The sequence below is a fragment of the Elephantulus edwardii genome, unplaced genomic scaffold (assembly GCF_000299155.1).
Source record: "Elephantulus edwardii isolate Elephantulus edwardi_28Jun2011 unplaced genomic scaffold, EleEdw1.0 scaffold00055, whole genome shotgun sequence".
Classification (NCBI taxonomy): Eukaryota; Metazoa; Chordata; class Mammalia; order Macroscelidea; family Macroscelididae; genus Elephantulus; species Elephantulus edwardii.
Window position 1 is genome coordinate 10,444,154 of NW_006399805.1, and position 22,940 is coordinate 10,467,093.

General features: G+C 44.0%; 1 protein-coding gene across 1 annotated transcript in view; it reads right to left on the bottom strand.

Moving 5' to 3' along the window:
• The window catches only part of BRAF (v-raf murine sarcoma viral oncogene homolog B), a 74,882-nt gene extending 63,788 nt beyond the window's left edge, over window positions 1-11,094 (bottom strand). The window contains exon 1 of the mRNA XM_006887165.1: window positions 10,997-11,094. Within this exon, the coding sequence (XP_006887227.1) occupies window positions 10,997-11,080 (84 nt within the window). The 5' untranslated portion in view covers window positions 11,081-11,094. The remainder of the gene's footprint in view (window positions 1-10,996) is intronic.
• Window positions 11,095-22,940: the final 11,846 nt, after the last annotated feature.

Consider the following 22,940-nt stretch of genomic DNA (forward strand, 5'->3'; position numbering starts at 1 on the left):
TTAGCTCAAAAAAAACATGACCTGGGAGTGCTATGCACTTTAAAAAAAAATAAAAAAATCAACTGTGTGAAGTCAAATGGGCAGCAATGACTTGTAAGCAGCAGAAAAGGCTGTGGGGCAGTGAGGCCAGGTTAACAGCATGTAAAAGAAGGAAATGCGAACATCCCCCTTGGCTCCGGCTCTAATTTTCAGCCACAAAACTGACAAGTCTACAGGGTGAACCTCAACTTCAGGGAGGTAACTCACTCTTTTTAAAAAAAAATTTTTTTTTATTTACTTTATTATTTTGTGTGTGTATGTGTACTGTCAAATCGGATCTGACTGGTACAGGAGGAGACTGCCCTTCCTTTTCCAGCAGAGCATCTGGTGGATTTGAACTGCATACCTCTGGGACTGCAGTGCAGCTTCTTGACACTAGGCCACCAGAGCTGCCTGGTACTCACTTTTTAGAACAAACAAACGTACGTATGAGCCCAGGGACAAAGCTCAGAAGATGGGAAAGCAGGACACAAGGAATCAGCAATGCGGGGGAGGATGTGAAAGTGTCATTTCACATTACATTACAGTCAATGTTGTGAATAAAAATGGACATGAACTATTTAATGGAAAGCCAATTTCAATTTTTACCCAAATCACAATAAAAAGATTGAGAGAGAATGTTGACATTATGTGAAGAATGTAACCCATGGCACGGAATACTATGGACAAAAACTGTTGAATGCGGGGACCTATTTTACTGTGTACATTCTCATCAATAAGAGAATATAGTAGACATATGTTGCCTTTGGGTTTGTTCTCTTGACAGTTCATGGAATGGTCAATATTCTTCTCCAGCATTCAAAAAATACCGAGTTTTCTTCTGGTATCCTTAGTCACTGCCCAGCTCTCAAACGCATAGCAATCAACTGAGAGGATCATGGCCTGTATCAGGCACATCTTAGTCTCTAGACTGACATCATTGCTCTTTAGGATTCCAGAGAGGTCCTTGACAGCAGATTTTCCTCAATATAACTTGTCTTTTGATTTTCTGACTGCTGGGGTGCCAAGGGTACTGACTGTGGATTCTAGAAAGATGAAATCATTAACAGCTTCAATCTTTTCTCCATCTATCATGATCCTGCCTACTGGCCCAGTGGCGAGGATTTTTGTTTTCTTGATGTTAAGATGGAATCCATATTGAAGGCTCAGTCCTTGATGTTCTGTAGCAAACACTTCAAATTCTCCTCAGTTTCAATAGTAAGGCTGTATCATCTGTATAACATATGTTGTTGATGAGTCTGCCTCCAATCCTGATGTCACATATTTCTTCATACAGTCTAGCCTCACAAATCTGTTCATCATATAGATTAAAAAAAGTATGGAGAAAAGATACATCCCTGACATACTCCTTAATGTGTTACTAGTCATTACCAAATGCAATAAACCTTCAATGAGATACCACTTCACACCTACAAGGATAGCTACAATAACAAAGTAGACAATAACTATTGTTAGGAAGGAGGAGGAGAAATTGGTACCGCCACATACTGGACTGCATAGGTTTCAATCTGTTCTCAGGGTTTCTATGAGTGGTAGTCAACTTGATGACACCTAGCAAGAAAAACATATATTGCTGGTGGCAAAGAAAAGTGGTATAATCATTTTGAAACAATGTGGCAGTTCTCAAAATTGAAACATATAAACCAGCAATTTCATTCCTAAGCATATATCCAGCAGAAGCTGATACACAGCCCACACAAACTCTGGTATATAAATGCACTTACAGCAACACTGTTCCTAACAGCGAAGAGAGTCAAAGGATAGCTCAAATGCCCACCTACTGATGACTGCAAGTTCAAAACGGGCTGGAGCCACACCATCCAGTCATACACAAACCAGGTTCTGACATGGTGCCACCACTGAGATGAAGAAAAGAGGGAGAGGGGCTGGTCACACACGCAGAGTCCTGCATGACATGAGTTCATCTACAGGAAACGTCCAGCACAGGAAGATCCAAGAGACAGGAAGATAAGCGGTTTTAGTAAGAAATGATGTTAATGGAGATACAGATTCTTTTTTTGGGTGTTGACAATGTTCTGGAATCAGAAATTGGTCATGGTGCACACAACTTTGCATATGGTCTTGTCATTATGTGCCGTCCAATCACTTGAGACTCATAGTGACCCTATGTACAACAGCCCTAAACCCTGCTCTGTCCTGTGCCAATCGCTCTGCCTCTGACACACCCATCCGAATTACCCCAGTCACTGAATCGTTCCACCTCATAGAGGGTCTTCCCCTCTTGCGCCGTCCCTCCACCCTCCCAAGCATGATGTCCCTCTCAAAGGACTGGTCCCTCCTTACAACATGTCCAAAGTATGTTAGACGAAGCCCTAGAATCCTTGCCTCCAAGGAGCAGCCTGGTTTAACCCTCTCAAGATAAATCTGTTTTCTTGGCAGTCCATGGTACATTCAATACTCTTCTCCAGTACCACAGCTCAAAGGCATCAATTCTCCTTCTATCCTTCCTAGTCATTGTCCAACTCTCTGATGCAGAACAAGTGATTGCAAAGACCGTAGCCTGTAACAGATGCACCTTAGTCTCCAGAGTGACACCATTGCTCTTCAGCACCCTGGAGAGGTCCCTAACAGCAGACTTTCCCATCGCAATACGTTTTTTGATTTCCTGGCTACTGGTGCCAAGAGTGTTGACCGTGGAGCCAAGCAGACTAAAGTTGTTAACAATCTCAATCTCTTCACCATCCATCCAGATGTTGCCAATTGCTCCAGTGGTGAGAATCTTTGTCTTCCTTACATTGAGCCTCAATCTAAACTGAAGGCTGCAGTCCTTGACCCTCTGCAGCAAGTACTTCAGGTCCTCCTCAGTTTCTGCAAGCAGGGTTGTGTCATCTGCATAACGCAGATTGTTAAATGATCTTCCACCAATCCTCACGCCACACTTCTCATTGAGTCCAGCCTCTTGGATAATCTGTTCTGCATACAGGTTCAAAAGGTATGGAGATAGGACACATCCCTGGTATACACCTTTCCCAATTTAGAACCATGTAGTGTTTCCCTGCTTTGTTCTGATGACTGCCTCTTTGTCCAAGCATAGGTTTTGCATTAGCACGATCAAGTGTTCTGGGATTCCCATTCTTCTCAGAGTCAGCCACAGTTTGTTATGATCAACACAGTCAAATGCCTTTGCATAATCAATGAAACACAGATAGACATTCTTCTGGTATTCCCTACCTTCAGCTAAGATCCATTTAATATCAGCTACTATATCTGTACCACCACTTTGCATATATGATGCAGTTTTGTATTTAATGCAAAAATCAGCACAATGAAATGTAACTTTTCTACCTCATAGTCATTAGGTTCATTCTTGAATTTAGTTATCACCAGGTAAAGTCAACTCTAGGAGATTTCCCAGAAGTGACCCTTAGGAGACTGTCCTTTATTCCAGAGGAGGTGCCCGGCTCCCCATGAAATTCTTGCTGGACTGTCTGTCAAGATGAGGGCCTTGTGCCCTCCGCACACCAGGAAACGGTTACATCACAAGGTGTGGTTCAACCACAGGGCCTGCCAGGCCTGAGCCCACGGAGCCTCGATGCCGACCAGGCCACACCGGTTAGAAGCTGTGTTACAGACTGCTCTCAAACCCCTCTGTACCTCAACTCCTTCATTTTTAAGAAATAAAAATACTAAGTGGAACCCAGAGCCAAGCTGAGGGCTGGATGAGCGACTGTACGCCTGCATCCTGCCCAGGCACACAGTAAGCATGCAGTCAACGTCAGGGGCCATCTCTGTTCTCACTTGTCTGCAGGTGACTCCGATGCACCCGCTAACTCAGAGGCCGCCAGGATACTTGGTGGAACCCCAGAGGATACTGTGGAATGCAGTGCCATGGTGGATACACAATGAGTCCAGAGGGCACTGTCTTCCCTCTGGGCTCCAACATACCAGGGGCAACACAAAGCTTGACCCCTGGAGAAGCCCCCCTAGCGTCCTATCTCACATGGAAGGCACTTGACTATGCGGTGGGTGAACAAGCACAGAAAAACTAAGAAACAAGAACTTCTAAGAAATACTTTTTTTGAGCAAGTTAATATTTTTTTCTTCCTTTGGAAAGAGATACAGGAAGAAAAAAGGAGTGAGGAGACAAAGGTGAAACTTCTCTGCAGGCAGTCTGCACTGTGCCGCACGGAGAACTCCAAGGCTGAGCATCTCTGGCCGCCTGAATCAGGAGCAAGACGAACCCTCCTATTAAGATTGACAGCTATCGGGGAGCTCTGGTGGCCTAGTGGCAAGGAGCTGCAACTACAATCCCAGAGGCGCCCGGTTCGAATCCACCAGATGCTCTGCCGGGGAAGGAGGGACAATCTCCTCCTGTACCAGTAAGATCTGATTTGACGGTACTCACAAAAATAATAATAATAATAAAAAAAAAAAAGATTGACAGCTATGGACATTCAACCGAGGGTTGATGACAGCTGGAATCAACTGAGTGTCAATGAGCTGAGCCTAGTGTGTTTCACCATCAAAGAAATCAATAGACTATTAATTATTACCTATCCATCAGCAGGAGAAAACCTAGGACAACTTAACAGCCTTCTACTAAAACCGTAAGAATGAGAAACCAAGAGTCTTTCTGCGGAGGTTGGATCTCATCGCTCTTGTTTTGGGACAAGGAAGAGATGAGGTGGAGACAGAGAAATCAAAAGGACTCTGTGGGAACGCTGCGGAATGAGACAAACTTCCACTTGCCAACACAGACGAAGCTTCACGTCATGAAGACATGAACTCTACAAAAGTGACGCCTGAGGCTCTCCTTTGGAGAAACGTAGGCATGGCCACGGTCGATGGGATCTGTGGTCCATCCTGTCTGGTCAGTGAAATGTAAAGGGAAGACGTGGAGGAGCTGCTGGCAGTGGGGAAGGGGATTTCGTCCTCAACATGGAGGAGCTGCTGGCAGTGAGGAAGGGAATTTTGTCCTTGACCTGAAGGAGCTCTGCTGGAGGTGGGGAAGGAGATTTTGTCCTTGGTGAGAACCACGAACACAGCAGAACCCTCCTGCTCCTGTTCTGACAGAAATACCTGATCAGGGATGCAGAGACCCTCAAACAACAATGGTGAGCTGCAGAGCCAGCCTTCAAGTAACTGACCATCATGCTTCTTGTGACATGAGTGGAACAAAAATCCTCTACTTGTTTCTTAACTTGTTACTAGATGTTTCTACTTACATGCAAAGGTATTTGTATTTTACAGAAATCCTGGACTCACTCACTATTTCTCATCTTTCCTCTAATATTTTCCAAGGATTTTTATTCTGCATTTATTCTAGAAGATTTCCTCAATTTTATCTTCCAATATTTGTTTACTTTCTCTCACAGAGATTCATACATAACATGTGTACACACCTGTTGTTGTTATGTGCCGTCGATTCTCCTGTGACCCATAGCGACCCTATGTACAACACTATACCCCTACGTATTCTTTACTATCTGCTAGGATGGATTTAACTCGCAAGGGCTCCTTTTTTTTTTTTTTTTAAATTTTAGAATATTTATTACAATCCTGACAGCATAATAACATTCTTCCCATCCCCTCCCTGTGATTCTCCCCACCCACCCACTAGTTTATTTACAAAACTTGGAATACAAATTCAAAGAAATTCTTTCAATTTCCCTCACCCCCCATCAAACTGTACAACCCAATGATTAATCCCCCCCATGCACATCCACATCCCTCTGCTTCCAGCCTCTCCCACCCCTTTTGGATCCTTATATTCATTCTAAAATAATGGTTATATACAATATTTATCCTTGTGGGACTGAGTTAGTTCATTCAGCATAATGCTCTCCAGTCCCTCCCAAGTTAGGTAATAATTTACAAAGTTATTGCTCCTGTGTGCTGCATAGTATTCCATTGTGTGAATGTACCATCATTTCTCAATCCATTCGTTGGTGGTTGGACATTTGGGCTGTTTCCGTGTTGTGATGGTGAATAATGCTATAAACACTGGTGTACGAATCTCAGTTTGTGCCTAAGTTCTCATATTCTCAGCGTCTATTCCAAGTAGTAGACTAGCTGGGTCATATGGAATTTCTATGTTAATCTTTTGAGGAAGTGCCAAACTGCCTTCCAAAATGGTTGCACCATTTTATAATCCCACCAACAGTGCCTAAGAGTTTCTTTCTTGCCACATCCTCTCCAACATCTATTCTTTGCTGACTGGAGTGAGATGGGATATCACTGTGGTAAGGGCTCCTTCTTGTTCTCTAGTCCCTTCTGTTTTTCAGTGCAGCCATGAGGCAAGAATGGGTGCTATATCTTCCTTTATCTTCAGAGTTAATTACAGTGATTTTCAAGTCTTCTTCTGTTCTCGGTACTGTTTCCGAGTTCCTTGACTATTTCTGCTTGTGTCTTTCTAGTTAAAAGGTTTCTGCAGAGCTCTGCTATTCCTAGCTGTCCATTCACACCTAAGACTGAAGGACCCTTGAAAACCCATAGAACTGCGGGTCCAGGGCAGTCGGTCAGCAGGGACCTGAGGGGGCAGCAGGGCTGCAGACATCAGTGTCTATCAGTCGTTTCTGGTGGGCTGCTCCCATTCCCCTAGAAAGGAACCTTCACACAGCATACAGTGGTGGGGAGTGCATGGTTTTAACTTGTTACATGTTCAATGGCTGTCAGTTCCCCCAGAAAACATGAACTGCTGAAAACAGGTATTTTTCTGCCTGTTTTGCTTAGTATTAGATCTGCAGGGCCTAGACTAGCGCAGCTGTCACGGCACTCAAGTTTCTGTTGAATGACTGGTGACTTACAGAACACTTACTAACTACAAGAACAGAACTATTTCATATTTTTCAGTTCCATCCTTAAATGCCGAACTACAGAAAGGTTAGGGACCAAAGCAGAGCTGGGATGCAAATAAAGAACGTGTGACACTGTGCACTGACCTTAACCACTATGCTACACTGCCTTCCAGAGAAGCTCCTCCTTCACCATGTGCCGGTGTGTAGCCTACGACCTGTCGGCTGTGTGCTGTCATACTCTGAATAAGTAGTTTGATTTTTTTTTAATTGTGACTTTAACAAAAGTTAACAGAAGGCTGGTTTTCATTCATTGTTGCACCTTTCCCCCTTTCTTCCCTTCCTCATTCTACTCTGCAATGCACCTCTGGTTCTGCATTGCTGTCTTATGTTTAATGCCTAATCATATATTCCTTTCAAACAGTCCTTCCCCTCATCTGTTCCAATACAGTGTTTCTTATCTATCCACTCTTTTCCTAGTTTCCTCCCTACCTCCCATGTCTGTCCTATTTTATTACAGCTGTGTTATGCAGTATTTTTCCTTTGACTGAGATATTTCACTCAGTATAATGTCTTCCAGGCTCACCTATGTTGTGTAGGGTTTGAAGAGTTTACTGTTTTTCAATTCTGCATAATATTCCATTGTGTGAACATACCATAATTTTTCTATCCATTCATTTGTTGATGGGTACTTGGTTTGCTTCCATCTCTTTGCTATTGTAAATAACACAGCAATAAACATAGGTGTGTACACTTCTGTTTGAGTCACGGCTCTGGTTTCTTTAGGGTATTCTGACAATAGTGGAATTGCTTGGTCAAAAGGTGTTTGTATTTCCAACTTTTGAGAAAATGCCATACCGTTTTCCATAGTGGTTGTACCATTTAAAATTCCCACCAGTAGTGAATAAACGTTTCTTTTTTTTTTCTTTAAGGAAACAAGTTTTATTTTTATAATCAGAACATTCTAATAAAAATATATTAGCTACCTTCATTGTCTGGGGCTTTGGCCCAGGGGTCACCAAGCGTGTGCTCCCCCCTGGCCACTGAGACCTATCGTGGCGTGAGGCAGGTCTAAGGGACACCCCCAGCTCCCCACCTCCCACCTCCCACCTCCCCATGGTGGCTATCTCGGTGGCTGGGACCCCTCCCTCTTTCATCCTACTCTCCTTGTAGCCCCCAAATGCCCCTACCTGAGCCGCTTAGAACTCTTTACCTGCCCCGCAAGGCAGATGCCAACTCAGCTCCTCCAACAGCCTGGGCGGCGTACAGCAGGAGCCAGGGGTGAGTGCCCCACTGGCTGCCAGCTATGCCCCCCGGCCAGCACCCCCACGGGCCCACCTCCTGCTCTCTGTCCATGTGGTGGGTGCTGTCAGTGCGGGGCCAGCTCTGCAATGACCCTCCTGTGACCACCCAAGCTGCCTCACCATGTGTCCCCACAGCATAAGGCACAGCCCGTCTCAGCGACGCCCACCTCCAGGGCCTCCGGCTCTGGCCAGCAGAAATCCGGTCACTGCCCTGGGGCAGGGCCAGCGACCAGGACACGGCTCAGTCGCCAACAGTTCTGGATCCTGAGTGGCGAGTGTCTCTGTTTAAAAAATAGACTGTAAACGTTTCAGTCTCTCCACCACATCACCAGCATTTGTTAGCTGCCCTGGTGAACTTTGCTACTGCTGCTGGAGTGAGATGCTAGCTCCTAGCTGTTTGGATTTGCATCCCTCTCATAGCTAGGGATTTTGAACATTCCTTCACGTGTTTGCCATCTGAATTTCTTCTTTGGTGAAGTGTCTATTCATTCATATCTTGTTCCCATTATATGACTCGATTGTTTACCTTTTTTTTTTAAGGTGCTAGAGTATTGTACAAATTTTAGATTTAAGTCCCTTATCAGATGTCATTGCCAAATATTTTTTCCCAGTCTGTGGGTTTCTTTTCCACCCTGTTGGAGAAGAGTTTTGATGTGCACAGGGATTTAATTTTTAGAAGGTCCCATTCATCTATTTTGTTCTCTCCTCATTGTAGGGTTTTCATTATGCTTGGAAATCTGTTCATGCTGTGGATTTGTGCAATTGCTCCTAACTTTTCTCTGATGAAGGCTTTAGTCCTTGGTTTTACCCCTACGTCCCAGATCCACTTTGAGTTGGTTTTTGTGTATGGTGTGAGGTGTTAAGTCTTGCCTAAGTTTTCTGCAGATAATTGTCCAAGTTTGCCAACACCATTTGTTTGATACTGGATGCCCAATTTCAAATGAAGAACTGACTGAATATATCTAATAAAAGGCCACAAATCAGAGTGTTGAGAAGGACTTAGCCTGGATGAGAGAAGCTGCAGCAGAATAACAGTATCACAGAGCAGTGATCACAAGTAGACTTTTGAGACAAGTGTATGCATTTCCCTACTAGCTGAGCAATCACTGGGAAGTTACTTAAGCTCTGTTTTTTCATCTGTAAAATGGGGATAATAAAAATTCCTAGTAACTAGCACAGAGGTAACTGCAAGGAATAACAGATAAAGGCATTCAACACTGTGCCAGGTACAGAAGCAGCTCCACAGTTTGTTGTTGCTGGTGTTCTGAGCAGGCTGGTGCTTTTAGCCTTTAGGGCAGAAAGAAGCCTGGGGGGGAGGGGCGGGGGTGTGTCTGCACGGCAATGAATTGCTAATGACAACATCTCATATCTGAGAACATCTCAGAAAAATGGCTGTCTAATTCTGAGAACTGAAGATCTTTTTCCTGAGAAGCAGTCATCTCCCTCTGACTCCTGTGCTTGCCCTCCTGACACCTCTGAGGAAAAGGAGGCAGCATGGGATGTGATCAAGTACTCTAACCAGTTCTTACAATTGTGAACTCCAGTCCCTGCAGTGCTCCTAACTGGTAAGGTGATCAGAAGTGAACCAGTGAAAGGAGAAGACAACTGTTTCTTAGCTGTTAATATTTTAAACTTGCACGTTTACTTTAGAAAAACAAACATAGGTTCTTATAAAACCCAGCAGTCCCAGGTTACAAAGGTCTGAATTATGGACAACTTGAACTTGTCCTTTATCTAGATGTAAACCCATCCTACTCACAAACTCCTTTACTTTGCTCACAATCTCCTTTACTTGCTGTATGTTCAACTTTTAAATAATGGAAAAGGCTTCATGCCTTCTATTGCTCTAAAATGAGGCAAGAATGAGATGCACCTGCCCTGACCTATGTTCATTCAATTTGACTTAAAGGCACACTAGCCCAGGACCTGCCAGCTGCCAGGACTGAAGGTTTGGCCTGCCCCTGAAGAGCGACATCACTACTCATTAGAAACATACAAGTCTGTCCATCTGTGTCTCTGCAGCCTGGAAAATGGCATGTGGGCTTCTCTGTTGCAGGTTGGGTCCTCCAGGGGACCCACAATGACACCAGCACCACCTCCTACAGCAAAAAGCGGTGATAAGAGGCTTGGTGCGGCCCGACGCCTGGATCCCCCAACAGCCCTCCACTGACACGAGGAAATGTGTGCCAACAGAGGTTCTCCATGACCACAACCACATATACCTCACAGGATCCGCAACAGCTAACCTGACAGGCTTACAACCTGATACAACCCTTGAGGTACGCAGGGGCAAACAGTGAAATGAAGCAAGACTGTGGGGGCCCTGGTGGCACACTGGGTAAAACACTCGGTTGCCAACAAACAGTTTACAGTTCAAAGCCATTAGCTGGAGAAAGCTGTGGCAGTGCACGATCACTCTGCAGGGCGGCTGGCATGGGAACCCACTCAGTGCCAGGGGTCACAGATGGAAAAACGCAATCTAAAAAGGAGGCAGAAACCAGTCGAGGGAGGACGACATTATTCTGGATAAAAAAAGGTTTTACAAAAAGTCCATTCCATTTTTTAATATGTTAACTCCAAAGAATTCTTTTTTTTTTATGGCTTTTTTAAAAACAACAACAACAAACACCCCAAAATCAGAATAAGATTCTAACATTTATCTAGGTCTTCTCCATTTGTTTTATGTGACATTTTCCAAATTACAAAATTAATACATGCTTATTTTAACATATGAAGCAAACTAATACTGAGATGTATAATGATAGCAAAGCAAATTCTCTTCCCATTTTAACTTCCAATCTCACCCCAAGAAACCTAGCTAATGACGGCTGTCATCACAGATGCTTTAATATGTTCACCACCACCCCCAATCACCCCAGGTGGGACACAAGAGCTTACCTCCAGGTATATTGATGGTGGGTTGTGCTCCCCACCAAACTTGTCCAACAGGGCCTCTATGTGTTCCTGTGTCAACTTGATCATCTGTTTGATATTCCACACCTACAACATATTTAAAAGAATGTAACTGAAATGGTTCAGGACATGTATGGGGAGTATTTAACAAAGACAAATGCACTGTGGTAACTGCCAGGATTCCTGGCTATTCAGAACAGGGAGAGCTGGGAGAACACGTGGGACACTGGTGCTCCTCTAGTCAGTAAACATCTTTTCAGGGTTTTTTTCCTACACTAGATTACCACATAGTTTCAATGATAAAAAAATTCAAACACTGCATAACTATTCACAACAAACCGACAGCTCTGAACTTTTGCCTTATCTGGCTGAGTTCATCAACAATACCCTGGAAGCAGGCCAGGTGGTCCACTGAAAACCCGACAGAGCAAGCAGGTCTACTCACAAGGCGCTCATCAGTTGGAATTGACTCAATGGCAACTAATAAGAACAAAAAACCTTAAACACCAAGTTGTTGTACGATAGCAAAATCCCCTTGGCAAGACAAGGCAAAAGAATATATGAAAGCTGTGCCAGAAGTGCCTATGTTAAAGCTAACGCAGGTTAGCAGCTCTCGAGGGAAGTGAAGCCTTCCACCCCCCATACAGCAGAGGACTTCCTTCCAGTCAACAGGCTCCAGGACTAGATTCCTTTCTTTCAGATCTTTAAAAGTATATATTTATCACTAATCAACAGGTGATGCTGTTCCTACCACTCACTACTGAGGAGTTGGAAAGAACTCCTAGCTGACCCTCTGTTGTGTTTCTGAGGCTGTAAGTCACCTGGGAGGAGACAGCCCATTTTTCTTCTGAGGAGTCACTGGTGGATTCAAACTGCTCAGCTCAGACTTCATGTTGGCAACACGTCCCCAGTGCATTACACCACCAGATGTGACAATGCTGAAGAAAGAATATCTTCTAACTCCATCCTATGAAGCCCTCAAAACCCAAGATGTTCAAACTTGACGTGATACACATGCACACCACCCCTCCACACAGGCACACACATCCACGATAATCCAACTTGTGAGGACAGACATCACGCTCTTCAGTGCGATTCAGTAACATGTATTCCAGCGTTCCAACATCACCAATTAAGAGAAGATGCTCTGAGACAGTAAAAGAAATTGTGAAGAATCTGGCAATCACATAAACGAAAGATGCGCAAGACCATTATGAAGAAAATAACAGGAGAGAAGCCCCGGAGCCTCTCCTCCTTCTCCTCTTTGGTAGCTCTCAAGAAGCGGCCCAGCAGGCCCGAGTGAGCTTAGCAGAAAGAGAGGCTGATGGCAGTGAGCAGGAGGTGCCCCCTTCCTGGTAAGTTGACCCTCTCATATGCCAAGTACACCACAGTGCCTGTCTGCCATGCAGTTCAGTCTTCATTGATTTGTCTACCAGAGCACAAGTCCATGTGGGGTAACAGAGCTCGAGGATGCGCATGCTGGGGGAATTCTGTTGTTTTTTTTTTCCACTGAATCTTATCTTTTGTTTATAAATTTGTTCTAACAAAGGCCATATATGTGTGTGTGTACATGCTCCCACATATCTGTGTGCATCACCCCTTCCTAAGAACCGTGTATAGACTAAATATCATAAGAATATTAAATTCTCCTAAGTTAATTTGGGAGGCTGCTTTAAAGTTCACAAAGTTGAGTGGAGCAGCTGGATTCTAAAAAGGTGTGTTTTCTGTTTTGGCTGAGGCTCCTGTGGGACAGTTGGCTTGTAATTGGGTGTGAGCTGATTGGATTTGGCCTTGTATTTAAAAAAGGCATCTGGGCCCTCAGGTGTGGTTTTAATTGTTTTTATAATCAAACATTGTTCTAAGTGGTATAGCACTGGTCTGTCAATTTGCTGTACAGAGGTAACTCATGGTTGCTGTGATGGTAAACACTGTGACAATGATGTGTCAAATGTGATAATGGTTACCCATGGTGGAAAGTTTTTGATGGAGCTCTCAAATCAAAACAAGCTTGGAAGCAGGAGTGGCATCCACTTCTGAAACAGCTTGCCTCCTGAAACTCTATGAACTTGGAGAAATGAAAGTGTGAAGTGTTCAGGACATGCATTCATAGAGTCTCTGTGAGTTGTCTACGACTCAATGAAACTTAACAACAAGAAGTTAATTTGACACAATAAACAAAATTCCAAGAGGGTTTTTCATAGAACCTGAAAAACAAATCCTAAAAATAGTATGGATAAACTGTATATTGATAGCCTTTTGACACTTTTTAAAAAAAATTTTTGACACTTTTGAGGAATTAAGAAAACATTGATGTTATAAAATAGCTAAAGACTTTAAAAAAAGCACTCTAGTTGCTTTCAGAGCCAGTGGGGGGCTGGTCTGGCCTTTGAGAGCTCCCACTATGGCATACTGTGATCACGGCCAGAAGGTGCAGAAGGTGATGAGTCCGTCAACCTCATCTTCAGTTATTTGCAAAACAGATCTTGGATTCATGTGTTGCTCTATGAGTGAGTATGTGATAGTGGCTTCTATCAGGTTATGATGAATATATGAACCTTGTATTACATGATGCAGAAGAGATTCATTCTAAGACAGAGTCAAGAAAACAAATGGGTTGGATCATGTTAAAAGGAGATAATATTACTCTTCTATAAAGTGTATGCAACTAAAAATGATCACTGAAGTGAAAAGCTGTTGAGGGCAATAGTTTCTGGATTTTTACCCCTTCTGTTTTATGTGTCTATTTTCTTTGGTTATTGTTCTAAAAGATGTGTTCATACTGTTTGACTGCTCTAATGTTATTTCCAGATCACAATAAATACTCTGAAATTGTTTTTATAAAAAAAAAAAAAAGCAATGGTATTGATACAAAGATCAGAAATGAAACTGAAGAGGTAGAGAGGAGTTCGGAAACAGAAGCATGGGGATAGTAGCTACACAGCACAGGGTGTGCGCTGGACCTAATTTGGGTGCAGGACAGGACAGACCACACAACAAATAATGCTGGGGAAATCAGCTATTCTTTGAGGAACTATCAACCCAAGAGAAAAACAGATGAAAGATTGATAAACCAGTAGCTAAGCAAAGAGGATTCAGAATACACAATAAACATATGAAAAATAATGACATCTTTAATAATCAAAGAAATAAAAATTAAAACAAAGAACCATTTGACACCTTTAAGATCAGTAAAATTTTAGGTCGAACAATATAAAGACTTAACAACAAGGTACAGCAGTTGTTGTTAGGTGCTGCTGAAATGACTATAGGTCAAAGTGACCCTATGAACAACAGATGGGCAGGCACTCTGTGCCATCCCCAGGCTCTCCGTCATGCTCGAGCCCATTGCTACAGTCACTGTGTCAATCCATCTCACAGAGGGTTCAATGGCCCTCTTTCCACCTTTCCCAAAGCATGATGTCTTTTTCCAAGAACTGACCTCCCCTGAGAACATGTCCAAAGCATAGGAGATGAAGTTGTACCATCAATGTCTCTCACCAGCACCTGGCTCGCACTTTCTCCAAGACAGATATGTTTGGTTATTTTGGCAGTCTATATGATATTCAACACTCTGCCAATCCACAATTCAAAGGCACGGATTCTTCTGTAGTCTGCTTTGCCACTGTTCAACTGTCAGATGCACATGAAGCAAGTGGAAATAACACGGCACTTCAAAGAAGCATTTGTATGTTGCTGTTATGCTGGAAGCTACATCACTGGTATGTCAAATTCCAGTAAAGTCACCCACAGTGAACAGATCTCATCAGAGCTACTGGGTTAAGACGTTGGACTAGCCACTTACTTCTTAAATACCAGGCCTTCACAAACACTATGAATAATGTCAGAGTACTGTGGCTATGATGAGCATATCCATCATTTAGCTGTCACGTATTCATACGGACAAGACAGTTACTGGAGTTAACACTGAAAATAGCAAAATATTGGAACCAAGTAAAATATTAAGAGAAAAACAGGCAGATTCTAATCTATTCTAATAATGAAATAATACATATAAAAATAAAGAACTCAAGTTAAATGCATCTACATGGGCACACCTCAAAAATACAGTACTGAAGACATTCTGGGGGTGTTTTCCAGTGCTGCACTGTTATCCAAAAAAATAGTATTGAGAGAGAATGAATTCTAAGACACAGCTGTCAAACACACAGTGGGTGTTCTATCTTGTTACACATATACATCTATGTCAAAAATACAATAACCATAAATGGCTATGATAAATACTAACCATGGATTAGTGGTTACCTCTGAAAGGAAGAGACAGAAACAGCTTCAGAGAAAAGCCTGCTTGGTGCTCTACGCCTATAATGTTTTTGTTTACAAAAATATAAAACAAATTTGATAAAGGTTATGACTCAATAAAACTGAGCAATGGCATGTGGACAAGAATTTTATTCTCTGTATTTTCCTATAGGGAGCTCTGATGGCCTGTGGTAAAGAGGTGTGCTGCCATCTCACAGGCTACAGTCGGAATTCACTAGTGGCTCCGTGGGAGAAAGATGGACAATCTCCTCCCATGTGATTTACTGCCTTTGAAAACCTGCTGGAGAGTGATCTAGGAGTCTGTTGATGGACAACTGGGCTAATTCCATCTCTCTGTTATCTTGAATAACACCACAACAAACATAGGTGTTCATGTATCTGTCTGGGTGGCAGCTCTGGTTTTGTTAGGGCAGATTCCCAGTAGTGGAATTGCTTGGCCAAATGGTATTTCTATTTCAAACTTATTGAGAAAGCACCAGACCACTTTCCATGGTGGTTGTGCCATTTTACATTCCCACCAGCAGAGAATAAAAGTTTCAATCTCTCTAGCATTTGCTGTTTGCTGTCATGTTGAACTTTGCTACTGCTGATAGAGTGAGATGATAGCTCACAGTTGTTCTGACAGGGTCCTTCTTAGAGATAAGGATGGTAACCACTGCATCTCACACATTTAGCATGTTACCAGCTGGTGCCAGCCCCCAGAAAAGGCCATTATGCTCGCAAATGTAGAAAGTCAGAGGAGGAGAGGAAGACCCACGAAGTGATGACCTGACAGTGACACTGCAACAATGGGGTGAAGCACAGCGGAGACTGTGAGGATAACACAGGACTGGGTGAGGTTCCAATCTGTTGTGCACAAAGCTGTGATGAGTCACAATCAACTCAAGGGCACCTCGCAATAGTATCATGTGAAATGACACAAGCAATATAGAATCAAGGCTCTTGATTGCAAATTCTAGTACACATCTTCACAACAGACTGTTTTCTGCCTGTGGCTGTGGTCCTCACCCAGCCAGAGCTTTCTCCTCAGTCACTCTAGTTCTTCAGAAAGCTGGGGTGCCAGGGCAGCACACTTGGCCTACAGTTCTAAATTCAAACATCTGTGGGAAGAAAGGGTCACAACTAGACTGGGAGAAAAAGCCTATCAGGGCTGGGAGGGCAGTAAAGCTGACAGCTACTCTAGGCCTTTCAGGACTTTATTCACCTAGAACTTGAGATCACGCAGCCAGGTGTGCTTGAAGTGCTTACTGATGAAGATTAAAGACTACAGTCTTCAATATGGACCAGAGCTCCACAAACAAAACACAGAGCAATACAAATCCATTACAGCTGGACCTATGGGCGATATCATAAGGAGAAAAAGGACTGAAGCTGTCAAGGAGTTAATTTTATTGGGACCCACACTCAATGCCCATGGAAGTAGCAGTCAAGAAGTCGAGAGCAAGGGCTACATGGTGGAGGGGACCTGGGGGAGGGTTTGTAAAACAATGAAAGAATCTTTTACTTTTCCATATTTTTTGACTCATGTACTTATAACTTGTTAGTCAAATTTGTGTCTTCTAGGTTGCAACACCCCCATGATACATCTTCAAGGATATGAACATATACGGCCAAGCACAATCAATAAGAGTGCATCTAAATTCCAAAATCAATCTCCATAATAGTCTATGTGTTTCCTACTGCCAAAGGGGCCCTTTAGAGTAGTGAGAGATCTTCACCCTGAAGCCCACAGTGTCCCTTTTCAGCAGGAAGTAGCTAAGAGAATACGCCGTCCCCTTTCCCTTAGGACTCAGGGTGAAGTCTCTCTCAGGGAGGAGTGATAGGGAATGGCAAAGGACACACTGACAAAGAAGATTAATCAGAACTGGCTTTGACAAGCACTGTGGCATTTGGACAAGAACAAACTGGGAGGAGGGTAGAGAGAATAATGCAACAATGAATGAATGGAAACCCAAAATCTCTGTAAATGTTTATGAAAATTAATAAAATATAATTATAGGAAAAAAAATCAAATCAAAGTATTTTCACTGGTCAAATATGCAACACAAGGCCTTTTCAGTGAGCTACAGAGCAAATTTGTCCTCTGAGGACTATGCACCTGCCCTAGTCATGGTATTTTATGTCTCATCATGCACCTGTGAAAGCTGCACAACGCATGAGGACTACTGAACAATTGTGGTGTGGTGAAGAATCCTGGACAGACTTTGGACTGCCTGAAAATGCAGTAAATGTGCCTGGAAAGGACAGTTAGTATGTGCCCCAGAAGGAAGATGGCAACACTGTGCCTCACATCCTCTGGACAGGTGATCAGGAGGGACCGTCACTCAGAAGGACATCACTGTGGCAAAGCAGACGATCAGGGAAAAAGGAGAAGAGGCTCAGCTAGACTGATTGACCACTAGGCGTAAACACAGGCCCATGTGAGGACAGTGCAGGATCAGGTCATGTTTCTTTCTGCTGTATGCTGGGGAGGGTCCCTACGAGTTGGAGACCACGTGACAGCATCTACAGCAGCAGTTAGACCATTCAGAAGGCAGGCAGTTTCACACACTGACTACATGCAAAGACTGATTAAGCTCAAGGCAGGTGAAGAAATCCCACTCCACAGGGCTGGAGGGTGTCAGAGAAACAACAGCGCACATTCAGGAGAGGAGGGCTACCTGTTAAGATGCAGCATTTAGTTTCTCAACTAGGGTTCCAAGAAAGAACTAGATCCTAATGCCCTAAGGTGCCTATCCTCCCCTAATAAATCAAGGATTCTATTTAAAGACCACTGAAAGACTGCATTAAATTCATGCTCTCCAGTTATGGATTCACTAGGTCCTGAAATAAAGAACAGCATTTTGTGAAGAATGCTTAGCTGTATGTAGAGGTTTGAAGGATCTAATGCTGTTAACATAAACATGAAAAATGTCACCTGGCCCTTCTAAGCTTTTGTCCTTCTCAAAATATCAACAGTCCACACTCTGACTTCTCAGTTTCTCCAGGAAGGTACGTTCTCCCCAGCCTCAAACTCCATCACCTCTGCACAACACAGTCCATCACCATGTGGGGATGTGCCCATCACACAGTTCATCTTGTAACACGCTCATACATTCGGGCTTTGTGTGGGCTCTGTTCACACCCTGCCTACTGATTTAATGGTGCCCAACCACCTAATAAGAATGGGATTATTACCCTCTCTGGATGACAGACAAGGAAATGGGAGAGAAACTTGCCTGAGGAGTGTCCCAGCTCTGCGTCAGGAGCCTGAGAATCTAAGACAAGAAGTGCCCCACTAGGAGTGCATGGAGCTTCCCATCAGAGCAGGAAGGGTTCTGGGCTACCAGGGCATCAACAAAGATGCACTTCTTCACTCAGTAAATATTCTGCCCTGGGTTCTAGGCAATGTCCGAGAGAGGGAAGCCAGTTAGAGTGAAGGCAAGAGCTAAACAGACAAGACAGCTGTGCCAGACAACGATGGAGAAAGCAGCAAGCGGTCAGACGTCGAGGCCTCACTGATAACTGGGATCTGAGCAGAGACCAGGAGGGTTGGGGGACCTCTCTGTGCAGAGTTAGGCCAATATGGGAAACCAGCCCCCACACCAGAGAAGCACACCAGAGCCTGTCTGTGTGACAGGCTGGCTGTACTCATGACCCTAATGAATGCCTCCCTGTAATTAATGCCACACCCTCTGCCCTGGAACTCTGTGGTCCCTCTCCACACTGACCCTCCACAGGACTATAGAAAAACACGAGCAGAGCCTGCAATGCACACACGAGTTTCCACTTGCCTTCCGATGTGCCTCGCCCTCACTCTGGGCACCTGACTGGGCAAGGCCAACAGAAGAATGGGGTGACCGATGGAGCAGACACCAAAGAGGGATGCCATTCAAGGCCATCCTGGATGACCCAAAGTCTGGTCAGGCACATGAGCAAGCACAGCTGAGCTAATTGGCCAGGCTCACGGTGCTGTGACAAGCAGTGAGCTCTGGGGCAGACTGATGCTGGACAGTCAGCACGGACCCAGTACCTCCAAACTGAGGTATATGGCAGGTGGCTAGAGGCCACAGCAGGTCAAGCTGCGCCCGTGGTGGTGAGCCATTAGGGGACTCTGAGAAGAAAATTACAGACAAGAAGAGCAAAGCCTGGTTAACTGGATGGTCTCAAAAGTTAGAAAAACAGAAGAAAGTTCTTGAAGAGAAATGGGGGAAAATTCTGCAGTGTATCTGATAAGAGACTTGTGTCCAGAATATATGATGACTTCTTGCAACTGAATAAAATGACAAGACAAGTAAGCTCAACTAAAACATGGCAGAAGACTTGACATGGTCAATAAACACATGAAAAGATGTTCAATATGTTAACCATCTCAGAATGCAAACCCAAAGCAAATCACAGAAATGGGAGGCACCCTCCCCATCTGCTGGGAAAGCCACAATAAAAAAGGTAGTGTCCCCCAAAGAAAGACGTACTGAAGCCCTAACCTGGTGCTCATGGATGCCGCTCTGTTTGGAAGTAAGGTCTTTGTTGATGTAATTAAGATAAGAAGCTGAAGTGGTGTCCTTCTAAGAAAGGACATAGCCAGAGGACTCAGGAAAATGGTCATGTGAAGAGCTGGCAGAGATCAGAATCCATCCAGAAATACCTGGTCATCCCCAAGCTGATGGAGCAAGGCAAGCACATAACCACAGGTCAGTTCTGTCTGTGTATCCATCCAAGTTTGTGATCAACTGTTCAACAACCCTAGAGAACTAAGACAGACTTAAATGGGGACAAGAACCCCCAAGTCTCAGACACAGGGAAGATCATGTACACTGATACATACAGAGATGGACAATACTGTCATAAAATCCTAGGATACGCTTTTCAATCCCAATATCTGGCAAGGAAATTAGAGGACAAAGTTTCATGTTGGATAATGGAAGAGAGCAGAACTGGGAAACAAAATAGAAGTGGTTCAAATCCACCTGCTGCTCCACAGGAGAAAGATGGGCAATCTTCTCCCAAGTGACTTACTACCTCTTGAAACCTACCAGAAGGTCAGCTATGGGTCGGTTCCAACTCAGTGGTACAAAACAGTATCAATCAAGACTAAGGTACACCTGATTCAGGCTGTGCACTATTCAATCACTCACTATGCATCTGACAGCTGGACAAAGAATAAGGATGGCAGTCGAACTGATGCCTTTGGGTTGTGGTGCTGGGGAAGAGGACAGACTATCCGGTGGACTACCAAAAGAACAAATGATTTGTCTTGGAAAAGTGCATCCAGAGTCCTCCTGGGAGCCAAGGATGGCAAAGCATCATCTCACATACTCTGGGCAGGTTGCTAGCAGGGGCTATTCCGTGGAGAGGGACATCATGCATGGAAAGGTGGACTGTCAGTGAGCAAGAGGAAGACCCTCAATGTGATGGACAGTGACTAACAATGGACTCCTGTATGTGAGACACAATGAGGATGGCACAGGATAGGAGAGAGTTCATATTTGTGGTTCACAGGGTGGCTACTAGTCATATTTAACAGCACTTAACAACAACAATCACTAGACAGTGAGCTCTGGTGTCCTAGTGGGTAGAGTTTTGTGCTGCCCACCCAAAGATAAGTGGCTCGAATGGGCACTATCTTTCTGTGTGATTTACTGCCTCTGAAAACCTGCGCTGAAGGGTCAGCTATGGGTCAGCTCTGACTTAACGGCACAATAACACACAGCACCAACAACAGCAGAGAAATGGAACTCTGGTGAGCAGAGACATAACCATCCTGGGCAGCGCAGATAACACTTCTGTTGTTATCACGGCAACAAGGAGTACTGGGGGCACAGCAGGTAGGTGCACAGCTGCTAACTAACCACAAGTCAGTGCCCAAGTCCATCAGCAACTCTAGGGGAGAGAACACGGCTCTCCAGCCTCGGAAAGCCTACGGGGCAGCTCTATTCTGACCTACTGGGTTGCAAGGTGTGGGAAATGACTGGATGGTAATGAGTTTGGGTTCGACAAAAGCAATTTGTTGTTATTAGTTGCCATCAAGTTGTGTGCGGCTCATAGTGACCCTGTGTACGGCAGCTCTGAAGCCTGCCCTGTCCTGAGCCAGTCTCACTGATTCCGACATAACTAACCCCATTGCCCAAGTCACTGTATCACTCCATCTCATGCGGGGGCTTCCTCCACCCTTCCGAACATGATGTCCTTTTCCAAGGACTGGTTCCTAGTGGCCACGTGCCCAAAGTATGTGAGACAGAGCTTCAAAATCCTAGCCTCCAAGGAGAAACTTGGTTTCACTCTCTTCAAGACAGACCTGTTTGTTTTCTTGGTTGTCCATGGTATGTTCAAGACTCTTCTCCAGCACCACAACTGGAAAGCATCGATTCTTCTTCTGTAATACTTAGTCATGGTCTAGCTCTGTGATGCACAGCAAGTAATTATAAAGACCATGCATGGCCTGGATCAGGCACACCTTAATCTCTAGGCTAACATAGCACTACTTTAATAAGACCCATCTACTCAATCCATGGTATTTTCAACAACCTCTTACCATAATGGGAAAGGTCAGAGAAAGAGAGGAAGACCCTGAACAAGATGGACTGACACAGCGACAGTAACAATGAGCCTTGTGTGTGTGTGTGTGTGTGTGAGAGAGAGAGAGAGAGAGACAGAGAAAGAGAGCGATCATGAGGATGGCGCAGTATAGGACAAATTTCTTCTCTATTGTGCAAAGGGTCAATATGAGTCATAGTTGACTGTGGCACTGAACAACAATATATGCCTGTGAAAATGGAAAATTTTTTTTAAAAAAAGAGAGATGCACCTATAATGGTGCCAAAGAGAATCGAATAAATCACAAATTGCCCTTAAGAATCAGATAACCAAATATAGCCAGAAATGCTGAATCTGGATAGGATATAACTTAAGAATAGGACCTTTTAAAGATTAAATCCCTATGTGCATCAAAAACTTTTTCCAACAGAGTGAAAAGAAAACCTACTGACTGGGGAAAAAATTGGCAATACCATTTTAGACCAGGGTCTCATACAAAAAGTTTACAGAATCCTACAGGGCCTCCACAACAAAAGGATGGATCAAACAATTACAAAATGGGCACAAGGCATGGACAGACTTTTCACAGAGAAAGACATGTGAATGGCCAACAGACGCATGAAGAAATGCTCACATCACTGGCAATAAGAGAGATGCAAATCAAAACCATAATGAGGTATCATTTCACTCCAGAAGCAGTGGCAAAGTTTAACAGGACAGCAATAAATGTTGGAGAGGTTGTGGAGAGATAAGAATTCTTAAACATTGTTGATGGGATTGTAAGACGGTACCACCACTCTAGAAGGCAGTCTGTGCTTCCTCAAAAAACTGAACATAGAAATTCCTTATGACCCAGCTTTCCACTACTTTGAAGTATGTTGTTGTTGTTATATGCCGTTGAGTGGTTTGCAACTCATAGCGACCCTATGTACAACAGCCCTAAACCCTGTTCTATCCTGTGCCAATCGCATTGCCTCTAACACACCCATCCCGATTACCCCAGTCACTGAATCAATCCACTTCATAGAGGGTCTTCCCCTCCTGCGCTGTCCCTCTACCCTACCAAGCATGATGTCCCTCTCCAAGGACCTGTCTCTCCTTACAACATGTCCAAAGTATGTCAGACGAAGCC